Here is a 16091-nt window from a genome sequence, read left to right as displayed (position 1 = left end):
GGACGTCCCCGCTTCCGCACCTGCGCCGCCCCCCCCCCCCCCCGCCCCGCCCCCAGCCAGTAAGTTCGGGTCCAGACCTCAAGAAAAAAAAGCTGAAGCTTCAGCCATTATAGTAGCAGAAATAAAGTATATTTAAATTTTTACATGCACCTCTGAGCAAGTCGTCTTTTTTAAGAACTTTTTTTTAAAAAAATACAGCAGCTCAGCTTCCCAGATCCCATTACAAAACCGTGGGGACAAGGAGCCCGATATTACCTGTGGAATTCTCACATGGGTCTTAGTCGGCACTTGGTTTCTAATCCTACAGCGGTCTGCTTTGCTTCTTTCACCCGACTGGTCACAGCTTCCCACCACCCATTCCACCGCTTCTCTTTGAGCCCGGTAATGGGTTTCGCTCAGATAACGCTCAGAGAGAGCGTGACGCGGGACGTACAACGGACTACAGATGGCATAGGTCAACTCTTCCACCCGAGAGCCTTAACCAGCAGGCTAGCTGACCAGCATGAGCTGGGGGGCGCAAGGCAGCACCAGTGAAAGGAAGATGTCATTGGCCCGTTGGTGGTGCGTCTCCGCAAGTAGGGAATGCCAGTTCAATTCTGCTCCAGGGAACTGAACCGGAGTTCGCCACATTCTGCACAAGTGACCCAACTAGACAAGTGAGCATCTATGAAAAAATAGAAACCCAGGGGAAAATCCGTCTGTAAGGTCTAGTCAGAAAAAGAGACATTATGAGAAACTGGCGGTCACACATCTCTCAAATATAATTTAAAACTTGGTGCTGTCTACCCTTGGAAAGATGCCTTTCAAACAAAGTTATTATTTCAAAAGTTATGCTATTAAATTACAGTTCCTACATCTGTTAATAACTAAAACATTTAATCAAATTAACTAAGCTACAATTCTGCCTACAGTTATGACAATATATAGTGAAAGTCGGGTTTGAACTGAACATCAATATATAGCACTTTTGTTGTACTACTCCGTATCGGACAACAGTTACACATGAAAGAAGGAAAATGTATAATCAGCATGCTAGGTGCAGTATGCGTTTAGAAAAGCAAAAATATATATATTATATCCAGGAGCAATGTTCATTCACTCTTAACTATCTGGGGGAAAAACATTCTTGCTGTGAGGAATGCTATCGTAAAGTTGGGATATCCAGATTTTCTACGGGACTTTATGTTGTATTGTTGGAGTCATAACAACTGTCTGTTTGGGAGCGCTTCGTGTCTGCTTTAGGCTTCTAATTTCGGTGGTCTGAACCGTACTCTAAAGGCAGGAGCCCAGGTTCTTTGGAGAGGCTAAAGAGAGGGAGGTATCTCTGCAGACCGTTCAGGGCACCTGCACCTTCAGTGCCACAAACTGCTCTCTCCAGGCGTCTGAGGACGCCTAGGTGCCCAAGTTAAACACCTGATGTTAAGCAGTGTGAAGTACAGTCCATCTAACAGCACAAGTCTTTCATTTAAAAGTGAAGAAATATCTGTAAGGATTTATCTAATTGCAGGTACTTTGCTAATACAGCTGTCACGTCAAAAAGGTTTTGTCCCGATAACTTCATTTTTACGTACCCTACTCTCCACCTGGACTGTGGGGAAGTTAGGCAGTAGGGTGCCTTAAACTGTTTGTAAAATAAGCCTAAAAAGGCTTTAAGTCAAGTCCTCCTCTCCAAAAAACCTTAAGTATTGTTTCAGGTGTAAACCCTTCCGTTTCTTTAGCCACTCTGCAATCATCTTGAGCCTTCACAACTACATATATGCATCTTCAGCTACCAGATGTACGCTTGTCCACCGCTCCATCCCAGGTTAGGCAGGTTGTTTTCAACTACAAATGGTATGCAACCAAGAGGTATGCAAAGTATTTTCTATCCTCACTCGAGGATTACAAGTGCAAGGTCTCCACTCTTACTTGAAGATTAAGGTACTGAATAAATGGATTGTTTTTCTGTGTACTTCCTACTTGGTTTTAGTCTACCGCAATCCCTACAGGCAATCAGCTCAGCAGCTCAGTCAGGGGAGAGAGAAAAATCCAAGACTTATGACCACAAAGCTCCTACTGGGCAAGCATTGTACAATCAAACAGTGATGCCTTTTAGATCCCTTTTCTCCAACTCATGATTATATTTACTTTGTCTAGAAAGAGCTTTCTCATCAACAGACGGAAAATATAAATGGCAGTCTTCTACACAGACTTCAATTTGCAGTACGCTGTGGTGTGAATTTACAGCACACTGGCTGTTCTGTACTAACTCCTTACAGGGACAGTAAACACTTAACACACACATAACACAGAAATAAGCATATACCAAATAAGCTTTACTTCTCTTTCTATTTGTACTCGGTATGCATCCAGATGTTGCAGCAGTTCAGAGGGACAGAATAGCTAGAGTACTTGACATTCACACCTTATATAGGACTTAAACTTTTAATTTTCTGAAGCTCGGCACACAATAAACTAGGTTCCTTTATTAGGAAGAAACATTTTAATGTGCAAGAACACTTTATTTGAAACTCAAATATAACTGGTGCCCTACTGGAAAGATTTCTTTGTCAGCTCTATGTTTGATCAATTAGCAACTTCTAAAAGTAATTCTCACTTTGTTTTGGGAGTTTCACTATTTTTTCCTCTGCTGCTCGATCTCTTTTTACCCCTGCTCCGGGATCGAGAGGAACTCCGACTTCTGCTCCTACTGCGTGTTCGACTATGACTTCTGCTGCGACTGCGGCCTCTCCTCTTTCTCCCCCTGCTGCGAGACCTCCTCCTTTCTCGACTTCTTGACCTGCCAGACCGGCGCCTCCTCTTGTTTTTGCGGCGATTCTTTTTTCTCTCAGATTCTCCATTTCTGCGGTAAGAATGGTCTGGGCTTGGGCTGCCCCTTCTCCTTGACCGGCTGTAATAGTCATCACGATGGCTCGTTCTGTTTCTCCTTTCAGAGTTTTTAGACAACTGATTAGTCCGTTCAGGAGAAATACGTATGTCTCTATTGGCCTCCCAAAACTCATTGTTTGGATTTTTGAATACATGAAGAAAGTTGCAGTGTTTCCCTCTTGGACACTTCTGCCTTTCAAATAAGCCTGCAACAGATTAGGGTTTGCTTTTTTATGAACCGGACCCGTTAAATCTCTTTCTTCATTATGTACCTACTGGAAAAAAACTTACTAAACTGAATTTTGCTTCTTCAAACAGGAAAACATGCATCTGACCACCGATCGATTTAATTCACGCAAGATTATTTTTCAATATGTACTTTTCTTGGAATTAACTTTTTAACACCTGTGAAGGTTTTAGCTTAAAACGATTTTCATAAATAATTTTACTACCTTAATCTAAGAACGTAAATATAGATAAGTCAAATGTGATAGTTACTGCTAAGAACTGTTGATGGTTCAGAAACTGCTGTTGCTTTTTAAAGAGATAAATTACTACTTCCTGTAGTTCCACCTTAAGATTATTATTTCCAAAGCTAGGATCCAAACTTTCTTTTCCAGTCCAAGGCAAATCCACTAGAATGATTCAGACGCTTACGTGACATGGTATGGATATTCCCTTTCTTTCCTAGATCTACACAAGCAAGTTAGCACATTTGTCTTCCAAACAGAAATGAACTGCAACATTAGGCAGATCTGAAAGCTACAGGCTAATTCCCTCTTTTTCACTTCCGTAAGTACTCTTTCAATAAAACACATTCTCTTTTCCAAGTGTTTATGTGACTCACCACATATAGCAGTTTTCCACCTTGTCACAGGACAAAATTCACAATGAAGCTGTCGGCCTGCATACCATCGTCCACTGAATAAGGCAAGAGCTGCCTGACAGTCCTTCTCCCTTTAAAAAGTAAAAATCACACATCACATTATCGTCATACAATCATTTAAGATGTTACTTACCAATTCTAGGCTCCCATTACAGTATGGGAACGAATCACTTGGATTATACAAACAGTGTTCACAGTGCTAAAACTTAGTAAGACTGCAAGTACTTACGACTGATACTGGACATACACATTTCCTCGCAGGTGAGGCTCATAGTTGCAACTGACCTAAGGGGATGGAAACATTAAGTTAGTGCAACAGGTGGTTTATGCTATACAGCAGCTCATGCACGTGGAGATGGCAGCCATTCCGATATTTGACAGCTCATCAACATGAACTTACATGTGATTTTCTTCTGAACACTTAGTTTTAGCCAAATAAAAGGTTTTGAAGGGGGAAAAAAAAAAAAAAGCCCTTCTGGCTTATGTTTGACTGTTTCCAGCATTATGCTTTGATTAACACTGGGACCTCTGCTTCACTCACTCCACAAGACAGCTTGTACTCAATTGTCTCGCACTTGTCTGGGCCAGCCCTACTGTGCGACAGCCAAATCCTGCTCTGAAAACAATTAGTAGTATCCTCATGTGGAAATGCGGGATTCATCATGGTAAGAGAATCTTTAGAGCAATTTCGCTTCACAGCATCCCTGTGAGATGCTGAAGTCACTAGCTTTCACTGTACAGTTCTGAAACACCTTTTTTTCATAATTTAGCATTCAAAGTAGTGTATCTAAAGCTCTCAAAAACACACACTTTAACTTCCAAAAAGCTTGTTGCTAGTTACAAAGGATTCTGAAACAGGCAGGCCCAAGCAGGCTAGAACCCAGTTCTCCAGGGCAGAACCGTGAGCCCAGCCTCTTTTGCCCCCAGGCCTCTTCCCATATCCGCACCAAATGAGGCAAGTGGCTCCTTTCATCACTGAACCCTGACTGGCCCTCAGAGAATACCTCTCTGTGCACCGGGTTAGGCAGGGGCTTCAGACACGACAACAAGCAGTTGTATAGTTAAGTTTTACCGAATAAGCAGTCAAACTATTTGAGATAAACAACGTCAACACAAGAAGAAGCAAGAATGATTTCACCATGGACACTTTTGGCTGGGAAAAGAAGTGTGTTTTGTAAGGATTCTGGAGTAGCTTCCCAGAAAGAAAAGCAAGAATAAAACCTTGGGCTACACTGGAAAGGGAAGTCAGCTGGAAGAGGGGTGTGTATAATCTGATTCTAAACGGTAGCAGAGACTCAACTCAGTCACAGCTAAGATCCCTGCAGCCAACATGTAATTTCTAAGCATCTCTAGTATAATGAAAATGCCCATGGGAATCGTATTACAGTTGCACAATTACTTCAGAAGCTAAGAAATGCCACACCAAAAACTCTTGCCCCGTTACTAGTCATAGGGATCCAAGTATGTGCAACTTAGCACAGCTGCATATAACAACGATACAAAGTCGAGGATCTGAGTTTGATGGTAACACAGCATTTCAACCCACGCTCCATTGGGAATCTACATCCCGTCTTCTAGGATGGAGCACAGCTTGCTAATATCCCGTGAGTCAAAATATGGAGGGGATAATCCTCCAAACAAGTGAAGGTTTCTTATCTATAAAGCTCATTATACGACTATTGAAAATTCACTTTTTCTACTTCCCTCTTGCTTGAAATGCTAATACAGTCTCAGTTCTGAGGCAGCTGTCAGTAGACGGAAACAAAAGGAGAAAAGGCACTGCGTGCCTCCTGGTGACTGCAGGAAAACACTCAGAAATGGCAAGCAGAAAGGGATGCTGCAGTAGGTTCTGCTACAAGGAGATTTCACCATCCAAGCTGCAACATGGGATGGTTAACACACATCATTCATCTCCAAGGTCTCCATCTACAGGTCCCCCATAAGAAATTATAATATAAATGGGAAAAATTCAGCAAAGAACATTCAGCAAACCAAACGCAGAAACTACGGATGGATGACAAATTGCTACACCATTTACGTAACTTACCTTTTTACAATTCCTCCTACTGAAATATCTACTACCTTTTCAGTTCATTGTCATTACATTTTATTTTATCCAACCAGTCCTAAAATGACATTGTTTGGGTGTACACTTCAAATACATTTTATACCCCCACTATTTCATTCCTTAGGCACAAATACAGTAGCCCAGATATATTTATATTGTCTAACAGTCTTAGCTGACCCTCTGGGGCTTATCACGGGCTAAGTAAAAAAAGGACTGTGACGTAAGTCGACTGTTGAGCAGTATGAATAACTTGCAATATAAAAGCACAAGCTTTTATAACAGCTCAGGGGGAACGGGAGAGAAGATTCACCCAGAGTAAGACAATGCTCTGTAACAGCAGTGCCAAGTTTACTGGTGACATGAGAGATGCACCAGTTTTTGCTGTAAGGACACTGTATAGTTCTCTCATGTACATGGCATTTAGCTAGGGCATGCTGGACACAATTCCTGTTAAGGCTAGTAAAACACAACTTACGGGGTATATGTTACATATTTAACAAGCTATTACACTCAGATGCATACCTTGAATTGAACAACCTTCCCCACGTTCTGAAACTCGGGGAGCACGTCTTCATAGAACTCCAGGAACTGCTGGTAGGTCTCCTCGTCACTGTACTCGAGACTCGCGTCCGTGTCATAGTCATCTCTCCGGCACTGCTCCATGCCAAAAGTAATGAACATCCCTCGGACGAGTAGTGTCTTACTAGATGTTGGATAGTTATGCTTGCGAGAACACCTGGACATTTATAGTGAAGAAAGAAAAGTGAGAAGATTGGCACTTTCAGCAGAAGATGCACTTGTTGAAACTTCAAACACTTGCCATTTTGAGTAACAGCTATTACAAAAAAAAAATCCATTAGTGGAAGATCAACATATTTCAATTATTAAAACAAATCTTTGGAAGTGAGTTTGCGTATAATCTTAACACTTTCTGTCATGCATAAGTACATTCTTGCTGAAAAAGGCACGTCTGCAAAAGCTATAGATACCAGTAACAAGAGCTAAAGTAATTTCTTTTAGGCTACTGGGGTTAAATGTGTTCTCTATTTCTGAAGGGCTTTACAGAAAGACTACTGACAATCTTTTAAGACGTTTTAAAGCAAATCCCTGCTCTTCTTTTTGCAAACTGAACAACTTTTACTGAAGTTGTTCTCATCATATGGGGGAATGGGGAGGGAGGGAAAACACGTTTAGACCTGAAGTTGGACGAGTCCGAGATCGGTATTTTTTCCACTTCTAAAAAAATGCGTCTTGTAAGTAAGTCTTATCTTAATCTGCATCTTCTCGGCAGCCATAAAAGTATTCGATCTCCCTCACCATCCATCATATTCAGGCTGCCTCCCTCACATGCTGAAATACGGTTCTTCCCCACAAACCTTCAGATTCAGTAAGAACATAGATGTTAGCCTCCATGTTTATTTCACTGTGCTTTATGATCTCCATTTCAAACACTTCCCCGAGCAACTGGGTCATGCACTCTCCAACACATCTCTCCTTTTCATGACATGATCAGAAAAATAGTCAGACTAGTCTACTCTCTTTATCTAGCACTGGCAAAGCACAGACAAATTGGAGGGAGGTCAGGTCTCAAAATGGGCAATTACAACCTAGACTTAAGATAGGAAGTTTCTTTCTGCATCCAGTCAGTCAGAAATTGACTCTCACTTTCTGGTTGGCACCTTAGACTTCAAAAAACAAAACACCAAAACTAAAACTGGAGACACAAATTAATTTTTTTTTTTTTTTTTTTTTTTTTACATTTTAGAAGCTGCCTCATTTCACTGTTCTATTTGAATGATAGAACTCAAAATATTATACCCAACCAATATTGTCTGTACAAAAATGAATATAGCACATGACAGAACAAAAGGATCCCCAAGGAAAATGAATGACCCAAAATCCAGTATTACTACAAAATATTAGTGTTTGAATTACTGGGGAAATTAGTAACAGTGAACTCAGCCACTTTTAGCTTCTTCGAGACATAGTGAGCTTTGACAAGATTCAACAATTACTTTATTGATAACACCGGCTCTCAATTTTTCACTGCTGTGGTCCATTTCAGCCTCCAACCCATTCTTCCAGTCCTTATCCTAGCTGTATCTCAGTCCTTCAATTTAATGTCAACACCAGAGGTTAAAGTGACCAGCATATGAAGGAAGCAGGTATGTGAGGAGGAGGAAGGAAGACAAAGGAGAGGCAGCTGAGATCGACAACCACAGGTGAGAGAAGGGCAGAATATGATGTTTCTCAGTATTTATCTACCAAGCCTATTCATAGTTCAAAGCAAAACTGATTTTTATCCAAGCCATTATTAATCCAAGGAGGTAACCTCCATTAAAAACCACTGAAACAAAAATACTGTGAAGATTACAAAGAACTAAACATTTGAAAAGCAAAAATGCTGCCTGCAGCGAAATAGCTGGCCAAAGTTTTCTTTAGGAATTCAACACATACTTCAGAATAGAGAAAAGATGTGGACTTGAAGCTTCCACAGAGTTGAATTATCACATAATTATCCACAATATACATCACACTAAAACAAATTACTTCTAGGATAAAGAAAACTGCAATAGATGGACCACACATGTTTCAGTGATACAAGTTAGTAAAATAGCCTTACTAGTTAATGCTGAAGATTCATGTACTAAGTATCAAGTCTTTCCCTGCTGAGCTATTTTTCCTCCTTAACACACACAAAAATTCAGGGATTTTCTAGCCAGATGCTGCATTTGGGTCATCATCTGTAATGGTCACCAATGAACCTGTACTCCATGAATCCATTTATACTTTTGGCTTCCTCTAAGTCCTCTGGCAACAAGTTTTGCCATTTCTTTCATATGAGAAAGTACTTTTTTTTTTTTTAAAGCTGGTAAACACTCAGGGACACCTAATTAAACTATTTCATAGTAAATGCAAATAATCCTCCCCATCCTACTCATGAGTTCAATGTTCATCTACCACAGCCCTCTTCCACATCTCTTTGAAAGTAGAGTCTAGACTAGTTAGCCACTCCTCCTACAGAAGCTGTTCCTCATCTCTGATCATCTTCTCGTCCTTCTCTCTTCTTGCCTTTTACTATACTTCCTTTCCGAGATAGGGCACCCGTAAGAGTATTAAAAAAAAAAAAAAAAATCAAGAATGAACGTATCACACATTTAAACAGTAAACAAACAGGAGAATTCTGGGAGCTACACAGCAGCTTTCTCAACTGTGCAGATGTACCTTAATTTGCTTTAGTCCATTTGAGATTTGATTTTATTTTTCAGAAGATGCAGCATATACAAATTAAACAAGATAAAAGACAGTATCTGATATATCAGGCCTGTACTAATAGCAGAAATCAAGTATATTCTGTCTGAATGTATCTGTGCATCTGTCATAGCTAAGGAAAAGTCAGTTTGACCAATGTAACCAGAATGCACCATCAATAATATGCCGTTTATAACAATAAACAGTTCAATTCCAGCCAGGCAACGCTTTTGCTCTCAAGGTCTCGTTCCATCATGAAAAACCGAACCACATCCAAATACATGAAACTAACTCATATAGCAATTTTTCTTCAGTTTGCATACGACCTAATGAAGTTGCTTCCCTTTCACCTCTCCAAAACACTTCTATGCTGGTAAGTATTCAATTGATTACCTATCTCCAAATCGGCAGGAACCTGTTTTAATATAGAATGGGCAATTCGCTCTATCCTTCTCTGTTCCTATATTCTCGGGGGGCTCTGGGTTATGCCAGGTCACACCATTCTCCAGCTGTGGAAAAAACATTAAGATACACAGAAGTTAGAAAAGAATAAAGAAATGTAACGTCAAAATAAAACTACCAATTAAATCCACATGCAATTATGAGCACTGTGTTACTACAAGGCAAGCTGAACCTATTTTAAGCATTATTTTATAAAGCTGCCCAGTGCCTTAGGTCTCTGGTGAGGAAAACCTCTTTTCTTGATAATTGTTCAGTTTTAAGAACAAGTCTATATTCATGATTTCTTTTTAACAACAAACAAAAAAAATCACAAACTGGATGTTTTCTTTTGCTAAAGGAAAAGCTTAAGATTTTATAACCAAAAGAGCTGCAATAATATTTGCTCCTCAAACGATTTCATTTGTCATCTACAAGAATTACAAATATTGGGACAGATTCCTTCCATTCAGGCAAGCCCGTTACCTACTTCACTCCAGGACCCACTGAGCAGTGCTTTATACACCTGGCAGATAGAAAGCTAGGATTATTTACTTACTTGTCTTTGCAACAGCTCAAAGCTCAGTAAGATTATCACTATCACTTTTTATGCAGCTAGAAAAGGCTAAAATAAAAGTAACCTGCCAAAGGCCAGAATTAAAAAAAATTAAATTCGTAGTTAGCACTGGAATTAAAAGCCTCCACACTGCTCATCTCGGGCCATTAAGATTTCTTTAATTCCAAATGGAATTATCAAGTTGCAAGCACTGACTGACTACAAACAGAATACACATTTTAAAACGGGAATTTTCATTTTGTTAGCCAAAAGGATAGTCAGCTTTACAGGTCTAAGTTCTTGTTTTAAATCAACTGAAAACTCTGTTTATTTACAAGCAGCATTTGACCCTGCTACCAGTTCTGTTCATGACTCTCAGCCATAATTTTCTTTCAACAAAACAGCACTGTCACTTCAACAGTAAGTAACTGACCCCTGAACTGATACCATAATGAAGTTTCTAACATACCACATTTCTGCCTATTCCCTTGCAGAAATGGCTGCTAATACATCTTGAGCTCTGGGCAGGTGATAGTTCAGAGCATTTTTCTACCCATATTATGAAATAAAAGAGTTAAGATTCCCTACCTAAAAAACTGTTTAAGCATGATTTGGAACTGAATGCTACTCCAATGTAGCTATGGCAATCAACATACAACGGGTTAATTAAGTTAAAACTTAATTTTCAGATTCATGCAGTGGCTTAAGCAGAGCAAGAGTCTTCACAAGTTTAACCATATGACAGGGATAAAAAGCCAAATTATTCTTTAAGGCAACAGGAAAGGCTGAGTTCATCCTCTCTAAGATTCAAATGAAGACTGCAGTTTTCTTTACTACACACTGCCAGCTTGAGATCTGTGCTCTTCCAGGCACCAGAGCAGTCAGCTTCTCCCTCCCCCACCTTTTTTTTTTTCCTTCTTAAGGATCTGTGCCCTCCTCTACTGCTGAATCCTTTTATTTAGAGCCTGCCATCTGCTTAAAAATACAAGTTTGTCTTGCCACCCAGAAGGACTGACAGATTTATTTAGAATTCTAATTCACAAATAAACCATCATGCGTAGTGTTTTTTTAACAGCACACAGCAGTATTTTAACTCAGATCTCCTGAACAGGAATGAGTATGCACAACTGCACTGCCACCAACCAGCCAGAAATACGCTTAATTATGTTCCACCCAGTAAATAATTGTTTACAGCTCATGCAAGCCACTTCATATTAAATTTATTCAGGCCATTAAGTTCTTGAGAGCAGATGGACAACACGCTAGAAGGCAAACACCGGATGGCAATTAAATTACTTTTCAGTTCTTTTTCAAAAAGTCTCTGAGCATACCTGGCTTTCAGCTTGATCCAGCATCCTCTGCACAGCTGCCTATAAATGGTGCAAACACAGGACTAGTGAAAACCCCGAGGACACGCAAAACATCTGGTTTCTTTAGTTAAGAACCTAATTTACAATACTCAATGATTATGCGTAATAAAAGTTTGATGGGGTTTGCTTTAAAAACCAAGTTTTTCTTTTGCTCTGTAGCAATTCACGTACTACAAAGCTGTTAAAGGATACATCAGACAAGACCCTCATGTAGATGATTTTCTAATCTAAATGCTAGACAACTTAGAAAGTTTCATTTTCTTCTTTTTTAAAACTATCACTGAACTACTGAATACTTAAATATATCTCCTGCTCTAGTACTCAGTCTGGTTACAGTTCAATTCATAGTCATTTAGTTGCACTAAACTTTTTAACTTAGAATGTTCTATGTAACACAGAAAAACACATTGCTTAGTGAGCCTCTGTTAAAGCAAAACTTAAAACTTAAGAAACTTTAATATCATAGTTCACTTTATCTAGCCTTCCAAATACAGGAAAACAATAAGGATACTCTTTCCCTTCCTTCTTCTAAGTGGGCTGAGCAAACCAATAAAGTCACTCTCCAGACCTGGCTGGAAATTAGTTCTAACAAATTATTCTAGGAAGTTCCAAGAAAAAAAGACATTTAAACATAACCAATACAAGAAAATACGCGAGTACTGTTCTAATTTGGAAGAGAATTAATTAAATTAAAAAGGAGGAAGAGCAAATAAAAATAAAAAAATGCAATCCAAGATGAGGACCCAGACAGCATCTGGTACTAATCATCAAGTATGTCAGATACTATCCACCCTATTAAATAAATAAATAGATAGATAGAAAACCAAAACCATCAAACCAGAAAATCTATTTTCTCATCTCAGGGAGGAAAAAAAAAAATATTTTTTTAATCAGTAAGTCAGAATTTGAATAAACTGCCATTTCAAGAGACAGGCCAAATCAATTGAACAGCTTTCCGCTGCTGAAATGGGTGGCTCCGCTTCCAGCTGGGTACTCGGTTTCCCTCTGGGTGCCTGTCAATGCCCTCTGTGAGCCAATTTTGCTCACTAAACCAGCAAAATAGTAACCCAGAAAAAAACCGACACAAACAAACCAACAAGCGGCTTCCATCTAGTTCAGGGAACCAAATTAGCCCACTGAGGGCTTGGACAAACCCAGACACAAGGAGAGGGAAGGAACAAAATCCTGCTGTTAGCATGGTTCAGCTCTCTTGGAACTATATCTCAACCTTAAATAAAGGACGCGACCATCATTTTCTCTCCCTACTCTGCGAAGAGAGAAACAGACACTCCACAGAAGAGGAAGTAAGACAGGAAATACAACAACTGCTGTTCTTTTTCATTCCTTGTGCAAGCTTTACACAATCAGTGACACAACCAACTATTAAATGCAGGAGACAATACTGTTTGCTCCTGTCTCTTCTCCTGCTGTGGCTACCAGACAGAGTAGCAAGACACCTCCCAGTGAAATGACTGGAATCTTTTGTGATTGTGGAGAAGCTAAAATGACCGGATCCTAGAAAGCTGCAATCACCCTTTACTGGCAATAGGCCAGTCCTCACATTGGATTTCTGTACAGCACATCTCACATCCAGGTCATTCAACTTCTAAAACTTAAGAAGAATGTATTGTTAACAGAAATGTTATCAATGACTAGTATCTTCAGCATCATTTTTTTCCTCCACCCAAGGAGCTCTGAAAAAAAGATACGTCCTGTTGGATGAGTCAGGTAAAGAAGAGCTGTAATATATCTTTTGATTAAGAACTGTGTTAAGGAACAGCAGCAATGTAATTCCGTATTCCATATCCTCATTGGGCATTTTCTTCAACACTGACTATGTTCAGCTGGGACATTAAGTAAGGATTATCTTTAACGCATGATGCAAAAAAATGCACATATCAGAACCTGCATTCACAGCATGCCTTTGTACTTAACTGCTGTAAAAAATTACATACTACGAACAACCAGATGCGTTAAAACTAGTTACCCTTCTAGGCATATGGATTCACTAGATCCTCTTTAACAGTGAGTAACAGTTTCAGGAATTTAGACAGAATGGAAAGAAGTAACTAACACATTTATACGTTTGCTAATTTGAACAAAATCCCTCTTCAACATGCAGACTGTTGCATCTGATAATGTAAGAGGATATGTAACATGTTTATCCTCCCACTGCCAGGAATCACCTCTCTCTCTCTCTTCTCCTGTTGCTTCTGCTGTGCCACTTCTCTCTCTTTTCTTTGCTGCTCTTCCCATTCTTCTTTGATCTTCCTCTTTATGATAAAAAAATATTTTAAAAAATTATTTAAGGAAACAAATGCTTTATAATCAGTCAAATTCAAAACACTACCACATTGTATTACAACTCCTTGACCATTAAGTTTTCATCCAGTCATAAGCAACTACATCTCTGGACAAAAACCCTTTTAGAGAGTCTTTTTTTTTTTTTTCCAGTTTTGCTCTTCTAGAATGGAAGAAAGAAGAGCTTATGCTTTCAAACGTACCAACATCAAGAAAACTGGGTCCGCTACAGAACAGTAAAAAATACTACACTAAGTCTACCTTATTGCCAGGCACAACAGTAACGCTCAGTTTATACATCACCTCTTCTTCTTCTTGACGTTTTCTTGCAGCCTCTTCTTTTTCTTTCTTAAGCTTGAACTCTTCCTGGGCCTTTTCTTCTCTCAGCAACCACTGCTCATGTAGTTTTTGTCTACCAAGGAAACCAGATACCACTTAGACAAAATTTAATGACTACCCACAACCGATGCCATTGTCATGCATACAATTCAAAAAGGATTCTATTTTACAGAATATACTGAAACTTTTCAAAGTATCAAAATGGAATTGACTACAAATGTATCTACTGCATATACGCCATTTTCTAGATTTTTCACCTTTCTGCCTCAAGTTTTTTTTCTTCTTCTTCTTCTTCCTCCTCCTCTTCTTCCACTTCTTCCTCTTCCTCCTCAGACACCGATTCATCTTTTTCTGTAGCTTCTGAGAAAAAACACAAAACAACGCATCTAAATAACTGGATGTTATAGTCAGCAAAGATACACAAAATTATATCCTTTTAAAAAATGAAAAGGAAAAAAAAAAGAAAAAAAAGACTCGCTACTAGTTCCACTGACAATACAAAACACTTCAGAGTTACCTGAGTCTCTTAGTTTGGCAAGCGCCTGCCGCTTTTTTTTTCGCTTTTCTTTCTTCAGAATAGCTCTATATTTTTGATGGCTGAAGATGAGAGAATATTATTTACGTTAAAACAGCCAAACAAAGGATTTTTACTGTCATACATGCACTCAATTTACATCAGCAGTACAAAACCCCACAAACTGCAAAATTAACAGCTATTCGTATGAAACAGTAACTCTACAGGGACATCTGACACAACACTGAAATCTGTAGCTATGCCATTAGAGCTGCATGTGGACAGCAGCAACGATCACATTTGGACACAACACAGAGGGTCTCATCCTTCTTGAGCTCTGCAGTACTTGACGTTATCACCAACTCCATGACATCTCCCTTAGTTCCTGAAACTTGGTCACTAGGTAAGATTAGGGAGAAAAATCTGGGTATCTCCTACCCTGTAATTTTGGCACACCTTTTGGCACATTCTGGTCTTCCTCTCTTTTACAGGGTATGAAATTTTAAGTTCCTTCCCTTCTCCCTTGATATTCTCTACAGGCAGCAGTCCTAATGTAGGGATAACAAAAGCACACTTAACAACGACCACAGATAATGCTCAGGTCTACTCTTCTGCTACTGAAGCTTGGCCAGACTCATCCTTGCTTGTCTGACAGCTCTGCAAGGCTGCCTAGAAACAGCACCATGCTTTCATTATGGTTAAAAACTCTCTTAAGTATCTGAAAGCCTTTTCATATCAACCTCTTTTCTGTCATTTTTCATTCTAGCTCCCTTCTTTCTAGCCAGTTTGTAACAGAAAAACAGGAGGGAGGGATGATCTTCAACTCTTGTCATTCTGCCACGCCAAATATTGACGGGAGATCAAAATCTTCCTGTTTCGCAGTATGTAATTGTAAAAGATACCATAGGTGTAACTCAGACAGCCAAAACCTCACCCACATCTCTAACCCTTCCGTTCAGGGTTACTCACAACCTCACCATTTGCACACCTGTGCATGCCATCAATAACACCGTGGTGGTTATCCCGGCAGCAGAGCGCCTGCCCTCAAAGACCAATGCCTGACTGCATGCTCTGCCCACATCTGAGCCTTCTACCGCTGATCAAGCAAGCCCAGCGACTCCTCCTGTAATGTCACCTGTCTGAAACGAATCTCATCCGCTCGGCAGGTGCCTAGGGCTGACAAGCGAGGATACCTCCTTCCCAGTTCCCAGGCTTTCTTAGGTGCTCTTCAAGGCCAGGGAAGGAAGAGAGAAAGCAACTCCCTTCACTCCCAGGCCACAGCAGCACACGAGGAGGTGGGCAAACAGCTGAAGCGCAAGGAGCAGCAGCGCCCCAGCCGCTTCAGGGCTGGGGCTCGCCTCCCCTCCAGCCACACGGCATGGCGAGCAAGGCCACTCCAGCAAGCCGGGAGCGCGGGCGCTTGCAAAGACTTGGAGGCCTGGACCGGGGATCCCATCATCTGCGGAGGGGGCCGGACGGGGCTCAGCCCAGGCACGCAC

At 40.2% G+C, this 16091-nt stretch overlaps 1 protein-coding gene across 1 annotated transcript; it reads right to left on the bottom strand.

Annotated features, from left to right (window-relative positions):
- Positions 1-2297: 2297 nt before the first annotated feature.
- ZRSR2 (zinc finger CCCH-type, RNA binding motif and serine/arginine rich 2) lies at positions 2298-15802 on the bottom strand. The gene is made up of 11 exons (XM_009276869.1): positions 15728-15802; positions 14596-14675; positions 14336-14438; positions 14043-14151; positions 13625-13711; positions 11400-11438; positions 9468-9583; positions 6345-6558; positions 3984-4039; positions 3716-3825; positions 2298-3074 (listed from the first exon to the last, which is right to left on the bottom strand). The coding sequence occupies exons 1-11, from the start codon at positions 15745-15747 to the stop codon at positions 2593-2595; spliced, it is 1416 nt and encodes a 471-aa protein (XP_009275144.1). The 5' UTR covers positions 15748-15802; the 3' UTR covers positions 2298-2592.
- Between the last annotated feature and the right edge of the window lie 289 nt (positions 15803-16091).

Source organism: Aptenodytes forsteri, unplaced genomic scaffold, assembly GCF_000699145.1.
Source record: "Aptenodytes forsteri isolate BGI_AS27 unplaced genomic scaffold, ASM69914v1 Scaffold273, whole genome shotgun sequence".
Classification (NCBI taxonomy): Eukaryota; Metazoa; Chordata; class Aves; order Sphenisciformes; family Spheniscidae; genus Aptenodytes; species Aptenodytes forsteri.
This window is presented reverse-complemented; position numbering and strand designations above follow the sequence as displayed.